We start from the raw sequence: 22,219 nt of genomic DNA, 5'->3' as shown, positions 1-22,219 counted from the left end.
CCTGCGACCTCTAACACCTAGAAGGACAAGGGCAGCAGGCGCATGGGAACACCACCAGCTCCAAGTTCCCCTCCAAGTCACACACCACCCTGACTTGGACATATATCGGCTGCTCCTTCATCGTCGCTGGGTCAAAGTCCTGGAACTCCCTCCCCAGCAGCACTGTGGGAGCACCTTCACCACACGGACTGCAGCGGTTCAAGAAAGACTTGCATTTCTATAGCGTCTTTCACGACCACCGGATGTCCCAAAGTGCTTCACAGCCAATGAAGTACAATTTATTGAAGTGCAGTCACTGTTGTAATGTGGGAAACGCAGCAGCCAATTTGCGCTCAGCAAGCTCCCACAAACAGCAATGAGATAATGACCAGATAATCTGTTTTAGTGATGTTGATTGAGGGATAAATATATTGCTAGGACACCGGGGATAACTCCCCTGCTCTTCTTTGAAATAGTGCCATGGGATCGTTTACGTCCACCTGAGAGAGCAGACGGGGCCTCGGTTTAACATCTCTTCCGAAAAACGGCACCTCCGACAGTGCAGCACCTCCCTCAGCACTGCACTGGAGTGGCCCACCATTACCTTGTCGAGGGCAACTAGGGATGGGCAATAAACACTGGCCTTACCAGCAACGGCCACATCCGGGGGAATTAATTTTCTTTAATTTATGAAAACCATCTACGCAAACTTGCCACAGTGCAATTACACCCGCCTTCTAATGGAGGTGCTGTAGTGCCACCAGTGGCAACAGGGTGTAATTACAACGTGACAAGTTTGCGCAGACAGTTTCCAACATAAATGTGGACTTAGTCATTTATACGGGAATAAAAAAATAAGGACAGAATGTATGTTGAAAAACGGGGGCTGAATCACATCTGTATACTCTGGTCAAATTATCCCCCAGCTTCTAACCCCTCGTCGTCTGAAGATTACATTTTGTCTTGATTACCAGTGAGCAACACCATGGGGGATCAATTAGTATACATAACACACTCCAAGTTACAGGGTACTGGAAGCCTGTATGCATTTGTAAAGGTTTGCATTTATATAACGCCTTTCACAACCTCAGGACATCCCAAAGAGCCTTACAGCCAATGAATTACATGTTTGAAAGAAAAGAAAGACTTGCATTTATATAGCGCCTTTCACGACCACCGGACATCGCAAAGCACTTTACAGTGAATTAAGTACTTTTGAAGTGGAGTCACTGGTGTAATGTGGGAAACGTGGCAGCCAATTTGCGCACAGCAAGCTCCCACAAAGAGTAATGTGATAATGACCAGATAATATGTTTTTGTTATGTTGGTTGAGGGATAAATATTGGCCAGGACACCGGGGATAACTCCCATACTTTTCTTCAAAATAGTGCCCTGGGATCTTTTACGTCCAACTGAGAGAGCAGACAGGGCCTCGGTTTAATGTCTCATCCGAAAGACGGTTTGAAACGAACACTGTTGTAATGTAGGAAACGCAGCAGCCAATTTGCGCACAGCAAGCTCCCACAAACAGCAATGAGATATTAATAACCGGATATTCTGTTTTAGTGATGCTGTTTCAGGGATAAATATTGGCCGGGACACCGGGGAGAACTCCCCCCGCTCTTCTTCGAAATAGTGGCCATGGGATCTTTTACGTCCACCTGAGAGGGCAGACGGGGCCTCGGTTTAACGTCTCATCCGAAAGACGGCACCTTCGACAGTGCAGCGCTCCCTCAGCACCGCACTGGGAGTGTCAGCCTGGATTATGTGCACAAGTCTCTGGAGTGGGACTTTAACCCACAACCTTCTGACCCAGCGGCGGGAGTGCTACCGACTGAGCCACTGGCTCACACAGCAGCAGCGTGTGGCGAATTACTTCCTTCTCTTAGTCCATGGGTGCTGAGGCCGATGATGGTTTTAATATTTGTATAACACAATTGCTCTGTATGGACAAGCGGTTGCCTAGGAAATACCACAGCTTTCAAATCACTAGAAATTATTATCTGTACTGTATCCAAGGGTGTGGTTTTTTCCCCCCCCTAAAATTCCCAAAGGATTATTGTACTTATGCCAATTTGACATCTTTATTTTTCTTTTTAATTAAATCAGATACTTTTCAACCTTGCCATCAAAGCTGTCTTTTCTGTATTCACTGATTAATGTTTATATGAAAACACTCACGCACACACCCCAAACATTTGAATACAGAATCAAACGACATCACGAGTTGGTGCCAATACCTAGTGCTCCCAAACGTTTGCCAGTGAATGACAGCACCAAGGGCGATGTTGGGTGACTGCATCTCAGCATGAAGCCCCGTTTCTGCTGTGAGAGAGGCAGAATGGGCCCCTCTATGATCAGTGGCTCCTGGGGGGTCAGCTGATTCAGAAAAAAAACAGAACGAGTACGATGTCAGGCACAGCAACAATAGTGAGGGCGTTGGGAGCAGTCATGGCACCAACTGTTGTTTATCAACACACACACACACCCACTCCTGACCTAAGCCCCAGATGGGACACAAACTGCCATCGAGAAGGAAACAGCTGGAGTAAATGGAGTTTGTGCCAATTTTGCTTACTTTGGGCTGTTGCAGTTTCTTTCCTTGTAGGTTACTCCGCCACCACAAGTCCGGGAGCATTCCGACCACTCTGACCAGCTGGACCACTGACCGTTAATGGGCTTGGGCCCGTCGTCCCCATATTTCAAGCACTGACCTCGCCGACACCACTGTGAAGATCAAGGAGTTGTTATAAGCTTGGGGCTGTGGCTACTTGCTAATGCTAACCTTATGCAACCGGTAAGCATACAGTTCCTGGCAGCGAAGGTGCAAGGATAGCAGGCGCTGTGGCAGGTGGGTTCCGTCCTCGCCCATGTTGTAAAGAGTCCCAGATCTGTTCTCCAGACCAGCGGCCCAGCACTTCCCTACAAGGAGGGAGTCAGGAGCAGAACTTTTCTTTAAAATTTGTTCACGGGATGTGGGCGTCGCTGGCGAGGCCAGCATTTATTGACCATCCCTAGTTGCCCTTGAGGAGGTGGTGGTGAGCCACCTTCTTGAGCCACTGCAGCCCGTGTGGTGAAGGTGAAGCTAAAGTGCTGGCCTGTGACAACTAAGATTTAGCTCACAAGCTAGACTGTCCAGCTGCGCTGGAGACAGCAACACACATGAACAACCATTTCTTTGGTAGTTATATTTCGCTCCACCATTTCTAACCTTTACTAAGAGGATTAACACTTGACATAATAAGGGGCCATTAACTGATTGATATCAGCTGAGATGATCGTCTTGGCACTGAGCGTGGATGTTTATTCCTGTCTGTGGAGACCCCCTGCAGCAACAAAATTATAATCATGTGATAAATTTTGCGGTCCAATTGTTGGGGAAGAAAGAGATATAGTATAATTAACGTTAGCAACTAGGCCTTGGCGGGGTGCCAACATTCATCCTGTGCCGTGAGTCGAGAGCAGTATTGCACTTTGTAATTTATCAGTCAACATTTCCTCCCAGCCCACATGTACACGCTACACGCAGAATATTCAGCACTGGGCTGTAATCTCATCGATGTGAGCCTCAAGGGCGTCATCTGAATAATTGAGTAAGAATACAGACATGCCTTTTTTTAAAAATAGATACTTAAGTAGACCTCAATTTTCCACCCTTCTCTCCCAAAGACTCATGCTGGAGATTGGCCAATGAGCTGATAAAGCAGGCTTGCAGGTGAAGTCTTGGCCCACGCTGCCTGGCTCCATGGAAGCCAATTGCCGCCTGGCACTCGCAACTGGCGCTCTTCGAGATTGAACCCTGGAGCAACTGAAGCCAGTTGGAGATTAGTCAACTCAACATAGATGAGGGATTCAATGGGGAGGGAACTTTCCTGGTCTGTTAAGCAATGGTGGGTGAGGGGGGGGTACAGGGTTGGTAAATTAAGCCATTGGGACCATCTGGGGAGCAACACTGAAGTATGAGGTGAGACCACATCTTGAGTATTGTGTGCAGTTTTGGTCGCCTTATCTGAGGAAGGATGTTCTTACCATGGAGGGAGTTCAGCGAAGATTCACCAGGCTGATACCTGGGATGGCAGGAATGACGTATGGGGAGAGATTGGGTCGATTGGGCTTATACTCACTGGAGTTTAGAAGAATGAGAGGGGATCTCATTGAAACTTATAAAATTCTAACAGGACTGGACAGACTAGATGCAGGAAGGATGTTCCCAATGGCGGGGGAGTCCAGAACCAGGGGTCACAGTCTAAGGGTAAGGGGTAAGCCATTTAGGACAGAGATGAGGAGGAATTTCTTCACCCAGAGAGTGGTGAACCTGTGGAATTCTCTACCACAGAAGGCAGTTGAGGCCAATTCATTAAATATATTCAAGAAGGAGTTGGATACATTTCTTAAGGCTAAAGGGATCAAGGGATATGGGGAGAAAGCAGAGACAGGGTACTGAATTTGGATGATCAGCCATGATCTCATTGAATGGTGGAGCAGGCTCGAGGGGCCGAATGGCCTACTCCTGCTCCTATCTTCTATGTTTCTATGTTTCTATGGTTTGGAAGAGATGAGATGGTTTCATTTTGGATTTTGCTCTTCTACCTCTGCCAAGGGCGCCATGACAGACACCTAAAACCTGAACACACTCCATGAACATAGACTTTAACCTGGAGTTGATTACCAGATAGCAATGCTGGTGGTGCAGGCTGTACCATCTGATGCCCACAGACCACTCACCTTGTTGGGTCCACAGACTGTACCCTCTGCAGCCGGCATGAACTTTGTTTCACACCTGTGGCCACTCCTATGGCACCAAAGCGCTTTGCAAATGTCCTACAGTGAAACATAAAGACAAGAACTGTTTCAGCAAAATTACACGCATTCCCCTCCCGCACCAGAACTGCAGCGATGCTGACTCCAAGCCCCTCCCCCCAAACCTTCAATACTCGCCCAGTACTGAGTCAGCAGTGGAAACACTAAAACAGGCCCTTGGTGCCCCTGGGCTAGCACAGGAGGAAAATCCTCCAGGACTCCTGATGATTATCCAGCGACCCCCCCCCCCCCCCACAATGAGACCACCGCTGCTATCTGCCGCATCTGGCGTGTCAATAACGGGCATTTCACGAGGTACCAGAGAGCGGCCAATGCCATGAAACCCACAAGTAATAAATGGCTTCAGGAGAGGACAGAAGGGGACAAGGGAAGAGATGAAAAAAGTGGCCTCTTGGATGAGACATGAGAAGGCTGGTGGTTCCCTGTGGAATCACACTCCAGAATGAGTCAACTTCCTCCAGAGTTCTGAGGAGAAAACTGACAAAAGAAAACAATTGTGATCACAGGTTTCTCTTCAAGTGCCAGGATTCAGCAATCGCGTCCTGCTCGGAAGGCACAAGGACGTGTCAATGACTTATTACTGCAGTGCACTCTGGGGAACAGTAAGAACAATCACCTTTTTATTGTAAGTGAGATATGGGAGATCTGATCCATCAATAACAGCAAGCCATGTGGCGATAATATAATTAAACATCAGGCTTTTGAGTGTACAGTGTTCTGAATTTTAATTTGAACTAGATTGAAAGTGGTTGCATACAAGATAAGAAGCGGTTAGCTTCTGTTCTGAGGGCATCGCTGAATAAACGTGGGTTGAGCTTTTCATCTATTTTGGATCATTAAAGGACTGATGGGAGAGATTTTATGTTCCGTTTAGGCTTTCCATGGAATAGCACAGCACAAGAAGGAGGCCATTTGGCCCATCGAGTCTGAGCTGGCTCCTTTGAAGGGCAATCCAGTTAGTCTCACTCCCCCGCTCTTTCCCTATATCCCTGCAATTTTTTCTCCTTCAAGTATTTATCTAATTCCCTTTTGACGGCTACTATTGAATCTGCCTCCACCGCCCTTTCAGGCAGCGCGTTCCAAATCCTCACCACTCGCTGCGTAAAAAAGTTTTTCCTCATATCGCCTCTGGTTCTTTTGACAATCACCTTAAATCTGTGCCCTCTGGTTAGCGACCCTTCAGCCATTGGAAACAGTTTCTCCTTATATCTAAACCCCTCATGATTTTGAACACCTCTATCAAATCTCCTCTTAGCCTTCTCTGCTCTAAGGAGAACAGCCCCAGCTTCTCCAGTCTATCCGCGTAACTGTAATCCCTCATCCCTGGTACCATTCTAGTAAATCTCTTCTGTACCCTCTCCAATGCCTTCTCGTCCTTCCTAAAGTGTGGTATCCAGAATTGGACTCAATACTCCAGCTTAAGTATCTTAAGTTGGAAGTTTTATTTTTGTTACATTTAGACGGATACTTTAAGAAGCTTTTCCTAAGAATATAAATGAACAAACAAGAAAAGGCCATTTGGTCAATCAAGCCAGCTCCTTCCACATCCATTACCAGTCCACTCTATCATTGATTCTCACCAACCCATTTCATCACCTGAAGTTGGTTCTGGAAAATTTCTCCCTGTCCTACCCACCCCTCCCCACACAAGAGGAAATCAAGCAAAATCTTCCGAATCCAATCTCACATCCGACATTATTCCTCCATGACCACTTGCCTATCTTGGTACAGCATTCCCATGGTCCCAGCAGCTCAGGAACCATACCCTTCCATAGAGCGTTTGAATACCTCCATGTACTTAGAACCCTCAATTCCGTCCTGGACTAGTCAGCGGGGAAGGGGCAGGCGAAGTCAGCTGGGGTTAGGACGTGCAGGCCCTTTGGTCCAATTAGTCCCACTTCTCCCTGCTCTTCCCCGACAGCCCTGCAAACATTTCATTTTTAATATATATCCAATTCCCTTTTGAAAGTTACTATTGAATCTGCTTCCACCACCCTTTCAGGCAGCGCATTCCAGATCATATCAACTTGCTGTGTAAAAAAAATTCTCCTCATCTCCCCTCTGGTTCATTTGCCAACGATCTTAAATCTGTGACCTTTGGTTACTGACCCTCCTGTTAATGGAAATGGGTTTCCCCTATCTACTCATGAGGAGAACAACCCCAGCTTCTCCAGTCTCCCCACATAACTGACTTCCCCTCATCCCTGGTATCATTCTGGTAAATCTCCTCTGCACCCACTCCAAGGCCTTGACATCCTTTCAAAAGTGTGGTGCCCAGAATTGGACACAATGCTCTAGCTGAGATCTAACCAGTGATTTATAAAGGTTTACCAACACTTCCTTGATTTTGTACTCTATGGGCTGGATTTTATCAATGGAGGCGAGTAGGAGGTGGGACTCCCACTTTTGGGGTTGTAGTCCCGCCTCCATCGAGCTGTGGCCAACCCACTCGATTTTCCCTTGATTGACCTTGTTGAGCCTGCCCAGCGGGCTCAGCAGGCCAATTAAGGGCCACCCGGCAACAGGTGACGTCACAGATTGATATTTCATCTGTCAAGACCTTTTGACATCAGCGTTTGACAGCTCTTTGAAGCTGTCAAACACTGACAATCTGTACTTTAAGTTAATTCCTTCCTCTCAGGCTGATTTAGAGATCTCTCCAGAACAGAAAGCTGAATGCTGCAGATTTTGACAGCTCGCGGCCATTCTGCTTTCTGTGCCGGTGAGATGAGGGACTCCTGAGACCTGAAGGAAGGAAGCCTGCATTAGTAAATAAAGGTAAGTAAAACTTCTTTAAACACTTTACACACACCAAACACACTTACCTCTGCACTCATGCACCCATCACTCACCTGAACACCGGACATCTCGAACCCTCCAAGTCCTTCAGCCCGACGGTCCGCCTCGCTAACTTGGCGTGGTTTGGAGCTGTCGGGCAGCTCACACTTCAGGAATAAAAATAGGGATTAGGCTAAAAACTGCTTGTTAACTACCTGTTAACAGGCAGTTAATTGGCCTCCATTCCCGCCTCCACGGCCCTGGGAAATTTTAGCCCTGTGCCTCTGTTTATAAAGCCAAGGATCCCATTTGCTTTTTTAACAGCTTGATCAACTTGTCCTGCCACCTTCAAAGATGTGTGTACATGAACCCCCAGGTCTCTCTGTTCCTGCACTCACTTTAAAATTGTACCATTTAGTTCAGGCTGCCTCTCGTTAATTTTTCCTTCTAAAATGTATCACTTCCCACTTCTCTGCATTAAACTTCATCTGCCGTGTGTCTGCCCATTTCACCAGACTGTCTATGTCCTCCTGAAGTCTGCTACTATCCTCCTCACTTTTTACTGTACAGGTAGACTACCCTTTATCCGAACTTCCGAAAACCGAAACCCTCTAAAAACTGAAGGTTTTTTCGTTCAGCGTAAGTCGTGCGCACGACATGACCAGAGTGGCGCACGACTTACGCTGAGCAGGGCAGAGGGTCACTGAGTTCCCTCCTGGGTAGGAGATTGCAGGCCGAGCCGGGCAGTGTGAAGGAGGTATACCGGGAGAGTGAACCCAACAATACAGCGGCCCGTCTGATAGCTGCAGCGGCCTGTCCGATATTCTTTTCTCCCCGACCCCCCGCCGACCCCCCACCCTTTCGGATAAGGGATAGTGTATCCTTTATCCGCACTTCCGAAAACCGAAATCCTCTGAAAACCGAAAGTGTTTTCGTTCAGCGTAAGTCGTACGCTCGACGCTAACCCCCACCGCCGACCCCGACCCCTGCCGACCCCCACCCCCCCCGCCGACCCCCACCCCCGCCGACCCCGACAAATTTCCCAGTCTTATAAAATACCTTCCGAAATCCGAAATTTTCCGAAAACCGAAACACGGCTGGTCCCGAGGTTTTCGGATAAAGGATAGTCTACCTGTATTTCCGAGCTTCGGGTCATCTGCAGACTTTGAAATTATGCCCTGTATACCCAAGTCCAGGTTAATAATAATGAATTTTTAAAAAGTGAGTACAAAATGAATAAAATAAGGTATGTTAGGCAGAAATAAAGTAGAGGTGACCAAGTTAAAAATATAACAGAGCAAATGGGATAAGAGGAAAGGCAGGTTGAGCAAAAATTAAGTCTTTTTTAAAAATATATTTTGGCAACAAATTTACTTGTGGCATTATGAATCGCTTTTGTAATATTTGTATATGTTACAGAGAAACTAGAGTCTCCCACATCTGCCAGCGGCTTAAAGGTAAATGAATTATGGGATAGGATTTCTCAGTAATCCATTTCAGATTAAATTCCTATAAATTTGCAGTGAAGCTTCTCATTTATACTTTAGTGTTGCGATAACATGGAAACGTTGCAAATAACATTGCTTATATAATATAATACAAAAGAGTGGGTGAATGGGACAAGTACAGTGAAAATAACCTCAACTGGGGTTCGGAGAACATCATCAAAACCCCTTGTCGAAATCATCTCAATCGCGTCCAATATTAACTCGAAGCATGTTGCCAATGAGTTTACTTGAACCAGCATGCTTTTCTAAACACAGGGTGCGAATTGAAAAAAGACTTTCATTTATATAGCGCCTATATAGGGCCCCGTCTGCTCTCTCAGGTGGATGGAAAAGATCCCACGGTACTATTTCGAAGAAGAGCAGGGGAGTTATCCCCGGTGTCCTGGGGCCAATATTTATCCCTCAATCAACATCACTATAAACAGATTATCTGGTCGTTATCACATTGCTGTTTGTGGGAGCTTGCTGTGCGCAACTTGGTTGCCGCGTTTCCTACATTACAACAGTAATTCAAAAAGTACTTCATTGGCTGTGAAGCGCTTTGGGACGTCTGAGGCCGTGAAAGGTGTTGTATAAATACAAGTACTTTCTTTGTTTTCTTTCTTTCAGTCAAAAAGGGACGGGCAATAAATTGGCTTCATATTTACAAACCTAGCCCCTCTTATTAAAAGGAAAGAATATCAATCTGCTTACAACCTTTGGATAAAAGTGATGCTTTAATAAACCCCGTGGTCTGGATCCAAACCAGAAGCTGGCGCTGTGCCACGCCTGGCAGCGTTCCTCATTAAAGCTGGCAACAATGGCACAGTTTGTAAAGTCATTCTTTCAAAGCCTATCTCACTGAGCAATCAGCGCTAAAAAAAAAATCCATTTGATTCGCACCGTGAAACCCGTATGCTTGCACTGCTCATTAAACTTAGTGTGGTCACATGACATTGTTGGAACCTAATCATCTGTGAGCTGCCTGAAGCCCTCTTAAAGCAAAAAAAAAAATAAGGCCAGCTTTGCATTTTTCAGTTTGCCACGGACTGACTGGTACGAGATTCCCACGAACTGTACGTGCCTTTAATGGAAACGCAAAGGTTTCCTGAGGGACACCTCCAGCACTGTCACGAGATGTATTGGTGCCAGCACACATGCTAACAGCGTCAGCTTGGCTCAGTGGTATTGCTCTTGCCGCTGAGCCAGGTGTGTCATGGGTTCAAGTCCCAGTCCAGGACTTTGAGCACATAATCTTGGCTGACACTCCAATGCAGTACTGAGGGAGTGCTGCTTTGCTGGAGGTGCTGTCTTTTGAATGAGGCCTTCAACCTGAAGCCCACCATCCCCCCCCGCAGTTAGGCAGGTGTGAAAGATCCCAAAGCAACATTTAAAAAGAACAGCAGCAAATTCTCCTAGTGTACTGTCCAATGCTTATCCCTCAAGCAACACGGCCAAAAACACTGATTTACTTCATGACAACAGTGACTACACTTCAAAAGTACTTCATTGGCTGTAAAGCGCTTTGGCACAATCTGAGGTTGTGAAAGGCGCCGCATAAATAGAAATCTTTCAATTTCCTCTGTGACGCTGTGCCCAAGGGATCCACTGCACCCACGACAGGAAGAGGACAGCCAGGCGCAGATGTCCGTGGCCCATGGGCAGGGTGAGCTTAATGCAGTGAAGGAGCTTTTCTCGCCCCTTCCCACTGTCCAGGGCCCCAAACACCCCTTCCAGGTGAAACAGCGATTTACTTGTACTTCTTGCAATCTAGTATACTGTGTTCACTGCTCACGATGCGGTCTCCTCTACATTGGGGAGACCAAACGCAGATTGGGTGACCGCTTTGCGGAACACCTCCGTGCAGTCCGTAAGGGTGACCCCGAGCTTCCGGTCGCCTGTCACTTTAATTCTCCGCTCCACTCCCACTCAGGCCTCACCGTCCTCGGCCTCCTGCATTGTTCCACGGAAGCTCAGCGTAAGCTCGAGGAACAGCACCTCATCTTCCGATTCGGCACTTTACAGCCTTCCGGACTCAACATAGAGTTCAACAATTTCAGATCATAACCTCGGCCCCTATCATATATATATTTTTTATTTATCCACACTTTTTGTCTGTGTCTTTTTTTCTTCTCTCCCACAGGGCAGCTGTCTTTCATTCTGCCAGCGCAATTTACACTTCATCTAGAGCCATCCTTTGTTTCTTAACCTGTCCCATTACCATCTCCTCTCGCCTTGAATATCTCTCAATGTCTCTTAACCTCTCCTGCCTTCTATCCTATCACAGACCTTCCCTTTTGTTCTTTCATCCCCTCCCCCATTTCCCAGCCCCGACACTTGCTTAAAAATCTGTTCCATTTCCTGCTTTTTTCCAGTTCTGACGAAAGGTCATCGACCTGAAACTTTAACTCCGTTTCTCTCTTCACAGATGCTGCCTGACCTGCTGAGTATCTCCAGCATTTTCTGTTTTTATTTCAGATTTCCAGCATCTGCAGTATTTTCTTTCTGCAGGAGCTTTTCTTGTTGCTCGCATCATTGCATTCTTATCATGTCCTCATCAAGTCAAATGTAGCTACTGGAGATATAAATCAGTCTCTCACTGCAAGCTAGCTACCACTAGAACAATGCCAACTCATGACTGGCCAATCGAGTCAGAGCAAGCGTCCATTAACTTGTGCAGTGTGTGTTGATCCTCTGCATGCCTTGCTGAGGGAGCTGGACCGATTCTTGGCCGGGGCAGAGGTCACATCATACAGAAGGTAAGCGTAGCATTATCAATGTGATCTCCTGGATTGGTTTCGATCACCTGAGGGTGTCTGAGAGGAATTTTACAGAGTTTTGTTTTCCCTTATTGGCCCTGGGTTTTATCTCTGGGTTATTTGTGCCTCTCCCAGGAGAGGACATGGCTGCCGGGGCAGAAGGAGTCTCTAGTCATGACGCTCTGGCCATCATGTGTGTAGGGCAGGCTTGATGGACCAGCTGTTCTTTTCCAGCCCGTCATTTTCATCTGTTTAAATGTGTGACAATACACTTTATGTAACGCTCTGAATTCATCACTTCAAGTTGCGCCCACTGTGGGAACCACTGGCAATTTGCTTGCGGTACAACATGTTCTCAGCCAACCCAAATTTCAAAAGGAAAAATAAAGGCCGAGAAATTGCGGTCGGAGGTGTACATCTGGAGTACGCCTCCGACCCACGAAACAATTCCGAAAGTACCTCTTGGCGTCCAGACGGCGAGGAGTTTGCGGTCTCAGGCCTCCAGGCGGACGGCAGCGTAAAGGCCCACGGATCCCAGGGACGCAGGCGGTTCGGAAACGTGTCTGGGATCACGTGGGCCCGGTCCGCCAATGACAAAGGAGAATTCCATTGCAATCATTTCCGAAGGGAATCCCCTAATGATATGCAATGGAATCCCCAAATAATTATACAACGTACAGAATTTTAATAATTAAAAATATACTGAATTGTAAATTATTTCATGAGTTCCTTCATCGCGTCAACCTCAATAAAAATTACATTTTTGGCAAACAATTTTAAACATCTTAATCCAGGCCAATATTTGCATAAACTCTTTTAAAGTGTATGTGCATAATTTGGGATTTTTAAATGTTTTATTTAAGCCTGATATATACCCTTACGCTGATGCAAGCATGCCCTACGCCTGCTTTTACCAGCCGCAAGAGTGGCGTGGGCAATTGCTGGGCAGCTGTTGGGCCAACTCTGTGCCAGCAATACTCATTTTTCAGGCCTTTCGGATGATCTGTCAAGGCGTACCTTAACGGACCGCAAGTTCCGGATTTCGCGCACAGTTGCGGGACCTGTCAAATGGGTAACGATGGCGCTCTCTGAGAGTACGCTATCGAAGACACTGCAATTTCAGGACCAAATCTCGAATAGTAGCGGTGAATGTTTTCCACTTCAAATGGAGATAGTAATTCGTGGCCCCATTATTATGTTTATTCCCTTGAGTATAGAAGATTACGGGGTGATCTAATTGAGGTGTTTAAGATGATTAAAGGAGTTGATAGGGTAGAGAGAGAGAAACTATTTCCTCTGGTGGGGGGAGTCCAGAACAAGGGGGCAGAACCTTAAAATTAGAGCTAGGCCGTTCAGGGGTGAGGTCAGGAAGCACTTCTTCACAGAAAGGGTAGTGGAAATCTGGAACTCTCTCCCCCAAAAAGCTGTTGAGGTTGGGGGTCAATTGAAAAATTCAACACCGAGATTGATAGATTTTTGTTTGGCAAGAGTAGTAAAGGTTATGGAACCAAGGCGGATAACTTGAGTTGAGATACAGGTCAGCGATGATCTAATTGAATGGCGGAACAGGCTCGAGGGGCTACTCCTGCTCATGTGTTCCTACAATTCCTAGTGACAAAACTGCCTACAATCAACAGTTTAATGTGCTTGACCCCACACCCTCCCCCACCCACCTCCCCCCCCCCCGCCCCCCATAAAAGAGCTGTTAAACCAAGGGAACCGTTCAACAGGAATATAGCGGACAGGAATGTACCTTCACAAAGTCGAGGGAGCACAACTTGGCTTTTGCTCCAAACTGCCACTTGCACTGTGTGTCAGCATCGTAAAGCTGCCCCGGCAGCCTGGCAGGGTACTGGTACTCACGCAGTTGGCTCGGTTCATCGGCCAGGCAAGAAGCCTGAGCTGTACTGTGAACAGAACACATTTCAGACACATAAAAAGAGCAAGCCCGAGGAACAAACAAATCTGACATGGCACGAGGACGACTAAAAGGGTGAGACGAAGCCAAAAGGCAAAAACAAGCCCAGAGGATGTTGTAACTAATTTTTCTGTTGCTTGGCATATGTAGCACTGTAGATTATGTGGTGAGTGATGACATTTTGTTGGCAAGATATTTACTGATATCTCACTGCCCAGAAGATTGTCTCATCCTCTAATCTACAGCTAAATGATTCCCCTGTCATGTTATAATTCGCACTCTTTGATCTGTCCGGTTAGAGGGTGGGGAAACCCCCTTCAGGGAAAAAAAAGTGTTTTTTTCCTCTTGGGGAGGGAGAAGAGTAGTGTGCGTCGATATGATATATTTTGGCGGAGAGTTAGGTCACTGCATTATGGAACTAAGAGGCAAGCACGGAAAAGATTCAGCTGTGAGAAAGCCCTGGATCTTTCCCCAGTGGGCCAGTTTGTAAGTGCCTTGGCTCGGCTGTTAAATCTGGCTTTGTTTGTGAAGTTCAACGAAAATTCTTTCACTAGACTAGGGGGGGGTGGGAGTGATTTAGTACAATTAAAAAATATATATATTTATTACAATATAGGCCGTTATTTTTCCAACTTTACACACAGGATAGAAACATAGAAGATAGGAGCAGGAGTAGGCCATTCGGCCCCTCGAGCCTGCTCCGCCATTTAATGCGATCATGGCTGATCATCCAAATTCAGTACCCTGTCCCTGCTTTCTCCCCATACCCCTTGATCCCTTTAGCCTTAAGAAATATATCCAACTCCTTCTTGAATATATTTAATGAATTGGCCTCAACTGCCCTGTGTGGTAGAGAATTCCACAGGTTCACCACTCTCTGGGTGAAGAAATTTCTCCTCATCTCAGTCCTAAATGGCTTACCCCTTATCCTTAGACTGTGACCCCTGGTTCTGGACTCCCCCGCCATCGGGAACATCCTTCCTGCATCTAGTCTGTCTAGTCCTGTTAGAATTTTATAAGTTTCAATGAGATCTCATCTCATTCTTCTAAACTCTAGCGAATATAAGCCTAATCGACCCAATCTCTCCTCATACATCATTCCTGCCATCCCAGGTGTCAGTCTGGTGAATCTTCGCTGCACTCTCTCCATGGCAAGAACATCCTTCCTCAGATAAGGCGACCAAAACTGCACACAATACTCAAGGTGCGGTCTCACCAAGGCCCTGTACAACTGCAGCAAGACATCCTTGCTCCTGTACTCAAACCCTCTCGCTACGAAGGCCAACATACCATTTGCCTTCTTAACCACCTGCTGCACCTGCATGCTTACCTTCAGCGACTGGTGCACAAGGACACCCAGGTCTCGTTGCACTTCCCCTTTTCCCAATCTATTGCCGCTCAGATAATAATCTGTCTTCCTGTTTTTGCCACCGAAGTGGATAACCTCACGTTATACTGCATTTGCCATGCATCTGCCCAATCACCCAACCTGTCCAAATCGTACTGGAGTTTCTCTGCATCCTCCTCACTGCACACACGCCCACCCAGCTTTGTGTCGTCTGCAAACTTGGAGATGTTACATCTAGTTCCCTCGTCTAGATCGTTTATATATATGATATTCCATATTCGGTCCCCAGTCTGTACTGAGTTAGTTGATTCCAACTGGATTGCAATTGGTGAGCTACCGTTGGGCTCGGGGTTAGATGCAGGGTGTGGGGGGGAGTCGGGAGACCTTCAGCCAAGGTCCCCTCTCCCGATGGCTAGGACTGCCCATATTGCCTGCAATGCTATTTGCTGCCCTTGTGCTTTCCGCTGGACAGCTAGTGTGTGAATTCATTGAAATGGGCCGGAACCAGACTGCAGTGATGCCCCCATTGTGGAATAGCCTTTCCAGGCTTAGACAGGAAGTGTAGCCACTGTTGAACCGTGCCCCAGCAAGGGTCAGGGCCTTCAGGAGAGATGGGATGGGGCGGGGGGAGAGCAATGTGGGAGAAATATAAGATAAGGACCTCGGATTTTAAAAAAAGTTGAGTTGAATGAAGGTGAATATTAAATGAGAAGGCGAGTTTCCTCTCGCTCAAACTGTATAAAAATGGTAGATTTTCATAAGAACATAAGAATTAGGAGCAGGAGTAGACCATATGACCCCCTCGAGCCTGCTCCGCCATTCAGTAAGATCATGGCTGATCTTCAACCTCAACTCCACTTTCCCGCCTGATCCCCATATCCTTGATTCCCCTAGAGTCCAAAAATCTATCGCTCTCGGCCTTGAATATACTCAACGACTGAGTATCCACAGCCCTCTGAGGTAGAGAATTCCAAAGATTCACAACCCTTTGAGTGTAGAAATTTCTCCTCATCTCAGTCCTAAATGGCCGACACTTTATCCTGTGACTATGACCCCGTATTCTAGACTCTCCAGCCAGGGGAAACAGCCTCAACGTGTTTCCAACGTGTTCTTGGCTCCATTTTATGTTGGGAGAGTCACAGCGAGCCCTGACTTGGTTCAAAATGCAGCTGAGGCTTTCCTAAGGTCTGTCATACACGATCTCCACACCATTAACCCAATAGACACAAATCATTCGGGATTGGGTAAATCTACATGCAAGTGGGGAAAATCTATCCGGTCGTGTGAGCAGCTGAAAATATTTTATTTAAAGAAATGTTAGTTTCAGTTCTGCTGCAGCAGCTTGCAAATCGCAGAAAATGCTCACTTCATACCTCCTGTCCACGGTGGGCTGTCTGTAAACGTTTGGATTTTGTTGGTACTCACAAAATCCTCTCTTAATGATGCAGAGACTACCTCACTGCCATCCCATAACACACTGAGCACCTTTCCCTGTTCACCACAACTGTACAGAATCAACACGCTTCTTTTCATTTTTCATTGACAGAAATAGATATATTTCTTAAGGCTAAAGGGATCAAGGGATATGGGGAGAAAGCAGGGTCAGGGTACTGAATTTGGATGATCAGCCATGATCTCATTAAATGGCAGAACCGGCTCGAGAGGCCGAATGGCCTACTCCTGCTCCTATCTTCTACGTTTCTAAACCAGGGGTCATAGTCTAAGGATAAGGGGTAAGCCATTTAGGACTGAAATGAGGAGTAATTTCTTCACCCAGAGAGTGGTGAACCTGTGGAATTCTCTGCCACAGAGGGTGGTGGAGGCCAGTTCATTAAGTATATTCAAGAAAGAGTTGGATATATTTCTTAAGGCTAAAGGGATCAAGGGATATGGGGAGAAGGCAGGGACCGGGTACTGAATTTGGATGATCAGCCATGATCTCATTGAATGGCGGAGCAGGCTCGAGGGGCCGAATGGCCTACTCCTGCTCCTATCTTCTATGTATCTATGTATGTATGTATGTTTAAGCATCTAATTGAAGTGTTTAAGATGATTAAAGGATTTGATTGTAGAGATAGAGAGAAACTAGTTTCTCTGGTGGGAGAGTTCAGAACAAGGGTGTATAACCTTAAAATTAGAGCTAGGCCGTTCAGGAAGTAATTGAAATCTGGAACTCTCTCCCCCAAAAAGCCATTGAGGCTAGGGGTCAATTAAAATTTTCAAAACTGAGATTGATAGATTTTTGTTAGGCAAGGGTATCAAGGGATATGGAACTAACGTGGGCAGATGGAGTTAAGATACAGATCAGCCATGATCTAACAGAATTGCGGAACAGGCTCAAGGGCAATCGAGGGATATGGGGGATCAGGTGGGAAAGTGGAGTTGAGGTCTGTTATAAATCTCATCATCAAGAAACTACATATGAAATAACGCTGGACGGCCAGCTGGTGGCGCCGTCCAAGGAGTATAAATACTCGGGCGTGGGCCCAGCTTGCCGGGGACATTTTGTAAGACAAGGAGCTAGTGGAATACAACTAGACTTCTGTTGTGTATGTACCTTTAAGAGAGAACTGTTATACAGCTCCTGTATACTGTAGTACCGGCAGTGACCACACCTGTATATAAAGCTGGAGCAGGCTTCTGTACATCAGTCGTGAGACTACTCTACTCTAGTAAACACCTGTTGATTGTTAAGTTACAGCCTCCGTGTAGTTCTTGGGGAAACATCCTATTTAAAGAATCACGGATCTAACAGTGGCGACGAGGTTGATTCGAATCTGCCTGCAACTCTGCATTTCCCGTCAAGGAGTCACTCCGGGAGGACGGTGGAAGAAAGTTGAGGCCAGAAGCACGGGCATCGACCACGAGCAACCACCCAGTCATCCGGCAGCAAGTGAACATCGCAGGAGTGGCTGTTGAGAGCCACGACGATCCAGCAACAGACTGGCAACAGGTGCAGCGCACAACCTTCCCGGACAGTGGCGGCGGGAGCCGACCGACAGCGTAGAAAAGCCGAGCAGCGTCGACGGGGTAAGAGAGAGGGTGAAGCGCACAGGGCGCGGCCGGGGGTTAAAGAACCGAGCGGCGTCGAGGAAAAACAAGCAGAGAGAGAGAGAGGTTAAAGCAGCAGCCGGGTTCAGGACCGAGCGACGGCAACGTGAAAGACGCACAGGAGAACGCGCAGAGCACAGCCAGGGCTCAAGGGCTGAACCGCGTCCGCGGGGAGAAGAAGGGAGAGCGCGGGAGACGCCATTGAGCCGCGGAGAAGAAGGGAGGGCGCGGGAGACGCCATTCTTTTTGACAGCGGAGAAGAAGGGCGAGCGCGGGAAGGAAGGAAAGCGCAGGAGACGCCATTTTGTTCCAGCGGAGAAGAAGGGAGAGCGCGGGAGACGCCATTTTTGACAGTTAAATCACACCCAGGGATGCCGAAGAGTGGCAGTTTCTCTATGTTCGACAATGAAGTCGAAGATTGGGCGACATATGTGGAACATATTGAGGTGTACTGCAGGGCGAATGAAGTGCCAGATGCTAGGAAAGCACTGGTTTTGTTAAATTCCATGGGTGCAAAAACTTATGGGTTACTGCGAAACCTAATAACCCCAGAGAAGCCTGTGAATAAGAATATCGAAAGCATAGTAGAAATCCTACAGGACCACTTAAACCTCACACCGCTGCTGATAGCAGAACGATTTAAGTGCCATAAAAGGAACCAAAACAAAGACGAAAGCAATGCTGAGTACTTAACGGAACTGCGCAAGCTATCGAAACACTGCCAGTTTGGAGTGGGACTAGCAGATACGTTAAGGGGCAAGTTTGTGTGTGGGCTTCAAAGTGAAGGAACCCAGAAACGGCTTCTATCAGAAAAGGATCTTACGCTGGACAAGGCTTTCAGCATGGCAGTATCACACGAAGCAGCCGCACGGGGCGCTGCAGAGATACAACGGAGACTGCAAGAATACGGCACCAATGAAATGTCATAAGGAGCAGGGAAGTGTTATCGCTGCGGCAGAACAACACACGATCAGAAGGATTGTTGGTTCAAGGACCAAGTGTGCAGACAGTGTGGAAAAACAGGACACATAGCAAGAGTCTGCAGGTCAGGGAAGAAAACTAACAGCAAGAAATCTCCACAGGAGAAGTACAAAAAGGTACACAAGGTGATGGACATTAGTTCAGACGAACAGGGAAATGATAGAGACTCCGGAAGCAAGGAGCTGGGTTGTCTGAAACTACATAAGGTAACCAAAATGGAGGATCACCAGACTATCTGGGTCACGCTCAAGATAGACGGAGTCCAAGTGAAAATGGAATTGGACACTGGATCAGCCCTAACAGTCATAAACCAAAGGGACTATAAGCAGCTATTTCCACATATACCCTTGAAAGCTACAGAGATTGTCTTGAAGACGTACACGGGGCAAAAAGTCTACCCCAAAGGAAAAATAAGGGTGAAAGTGATATAGAAAGGCCAGGAAATACCTAAAATGGACCTATATGTATTGCCAGATGGAGGACCACCACTACTAGGACGTGAATGGATCCGGAAGATACAATTAGATTGGCGTTCCATACAGGCACTGAAGGTTGAGGCCAAAAAGGATGACGACGCCACACCTGGACGACTGTCAAAAATGATAACTGATGCAAAAGAAGTGTTCCAGGAGGGACTCGGAACACTAAAAGGCATAACAGCAATGATTAAAATAGAGAACAATGCAAGTCAAAAGTTTTTTAAGGCCTTATGCGATCCGACCAGCCGTTGAAGCAGAGCTGGAAGGGTTGGAACATTCAGGAGTACTGTCCAAAGTAGACTGGAACGAGTGGGCTACACCCATCGTCCCTGTAATGAAGAGGTCGTTGAGTAATACGCCTGGGGAACCAAAGAAGGTCTGCATCTGTGGGGATTTTAAGGTGACAGTGAACCCAGTCCTTCGCACGGTACAATATCCGCTTCCACGGATTGAGGATATTTTCGCCTCGCTATGTGCAGGTAAACGCTTCACCAAAATTGATCTGGCCCAGGCGTACTTGCAAATGGAGGTAGAAGAAGCCTCGAAACAATACCTCACGATCAACACTCATAAAGGTCTCTATCAATACAACCAACTGGTGTTCGGGGTAGCATCGGCTCCGGCTATTTGGCAAAGGGCAATGGGTCAAGTCCTGCAAGGGATTCCAGGGACCCAGTGTTATTTGGCCAACATCCTGGTCACGGGCGAAAATGACAGTGATCACCTCACCAACCTGGAGAAGGTGCTCACTAGATTAAAGGAATATGGGCTACGAGCTAATCGCCACAAGTGCGAGTTTTTCCAGAAGCAGATCTCGTATTGTGGCCACATTATTGATGAAGAAGGGTTACATAAGTCTCCTGAAAAGATTGAGGCAGTAGTCAAGGCTCCAGCACCGGAAAATGTGTCACAACTGAGATCGTTCCTCGGGCTGGTAAACTACTACCATAAGTTCTTACCAAATTTGTCTACAGTAGTACACCCACTGAATACCCTACTGCAAACAGGGGTACCATGGAAGTGGAATGACGAATGTAAACAAGCTTTCCAGAAGTGCAAAGAATTGATCACATCAAAAGAGGTGTTGGCCCATTTCAACCCAGCACTACCAATTCGGTTGGCATGTGATGCATCACCCTATGGTATTGGAGCGGTGCTGTCGCATAAATTCCCAGACAGGTTGGAGAGGCCAGTAGCCTTTGCGTCTCGGTCACTAACCTCAGCCGAGCGCAACTACGCCCAGATCGATAGGGAGGCCCTCAGCCTAGTATGGGGAGTAAAAAAATTCAACCACTATCTGCATGGGCAGAAGTTCACCTTGCTGACTGACCACAAACCACTTCTCTCCATCTTTAATCCTAAGAAGGGCGTTCCAGTGATGACTGCACAACGGTTACAAAGATGGTCCCTGTTTCTAGGGGCGAATCAATATGAAATAGAATATAAAGGCACGAAACAGCATGGAAACGCAGATGGGCTATCACGCTTGCCACTGCCTACTGTGGAGGAAGCACCAGCAGTGGACCCTATCGAGATATTTTATTCGTCAATAATTGAACGATTGCCAGTAACTAACGCGGATATAGAGAAGGAGACCTGCAATGATCCGACACTGTCTCGGGTATATGATTTGACGGTGAGGGGATGGCCAACACATGGCGACTCACTGTTGCCAGCATTCTCATCCAGAAGAGAACAGCTGTCAGTATGCCAGGGGACAGTGATGTGTGGATCCCGAGTGGTAATTCCACCCAAGTTAAGGGAGAGAGTGCTCAATGAGCTTCACGAAGGGCATCTGGGAGGGGTAAAAATGAAAAGCCTTGCTAGGGCTTATGTGTGGTGGCCGGGGATTGATCAACAAATCGAGGACCTAACCAAGAGCTGCTCAGGATGCCAGAAGGTCCAAAATGCACCACCACATGCCCCTCCACACCCATGGGACTGGCCCTCCTCTCCATGGGTGCATATTGATTTTGCTGGTCCATTTATGGACTCAATGTTCTTAATAGCAGTGGATGCGCACTCGAAATGGCCTGAGGTGATAAAAATGTCCTCAACCACTACAGAGAAAACGATTGCAGTCCTACGGACCATATTTGCCAGGAACGGCTTGCCAGAGCAGATTTGCTCTGATAATAGACCACAGTTTGTGTCCGAAGAGTTTCGGAAATTTATGAGAAGGAATGGGGTAAGGCATTACACATCCGCCCCGTATCATCCAGCCACAAATGGATTGGCTGAGAGGTTCGTACAAACCTTTAAAAAGGCGATAAAGGCCATGTGCGATGATGAAATTCCACTACAGCATAAGGTGGACAATTTCCTGTTAGCCTACAGAAATGCGACACATGCAGTTACCAACCAGACCCCGGCCATGATGTTCTTTAACCGAAGATTGAGATCTCGTCTGGATTTGCTCAGACCAAATGTGCGAAGAAATGTTGAGTATAAACAATTCCAGCACATCAATGAGAAGCCGACAAGGAGCTTCAATGTAGGACAACCAGTCTTGGCCCGTGACTACCGAACAGAGAAATGGCAACCCGGAACGATATGCACACGGCAGGGGCCATTAATGTACACAGTGGATGTCGGGGAGAACATTGTGAGACGCCACG

The 22,219-nt window shown here is 47.1% G+C and overlaps 1 protein-coding gene across 1 annotated transcript in view; it reads right to left on the bottom strand.

The window, feature by feature from the left end:
- The window catches only part of adamts18 (ADAM metallopeptidase with thrombospondin type 1 motif, 18), a 293,677-nt gene that overhangs the window by 116,858 nt on the left and 154,600 nt on the right, over positions 1-22,219 (bottom strand). Inside the window, exons 8-10 of the mRNA XM_085992058.1 lie at positions 13,578-13,731; positions 4,705-4,800; positions 2,558-2,706 (exon numbers count right to left, since the gene is read on the bottom strand). Coding sequence (XP_085848184.1) covers positions 2,558-2,706; positions 4,705-4,800; positions 13,578-13,731 — 399 coding nt within the window. The remainder of the gene's footprint in view (positions 1-2,557; positions 2,707-4,704; positions 4,801-13,577; positions 13,732-22,219) is intronic.

This window comes from Somniosus microcephalus, chromosome 6 (genome assembly GCF_052327205.1).
Source record: "Somniosus microcephalus isolate GS21.2 chromosome 6, FLI_Smic_1.0, whole genome shotgun sequence".
NCBI classification, from domain to species: Eukaryota; Metazoa; Chordata; class Chondrichthyes; order Squaliformes; family Somniosidae; genus Somniosus; species Somniosus microcephalus.
Note: the sequence above shows the minus strand (reverse complement) of the source record. Positions and strands in the feature narration are given on the sequence as shown.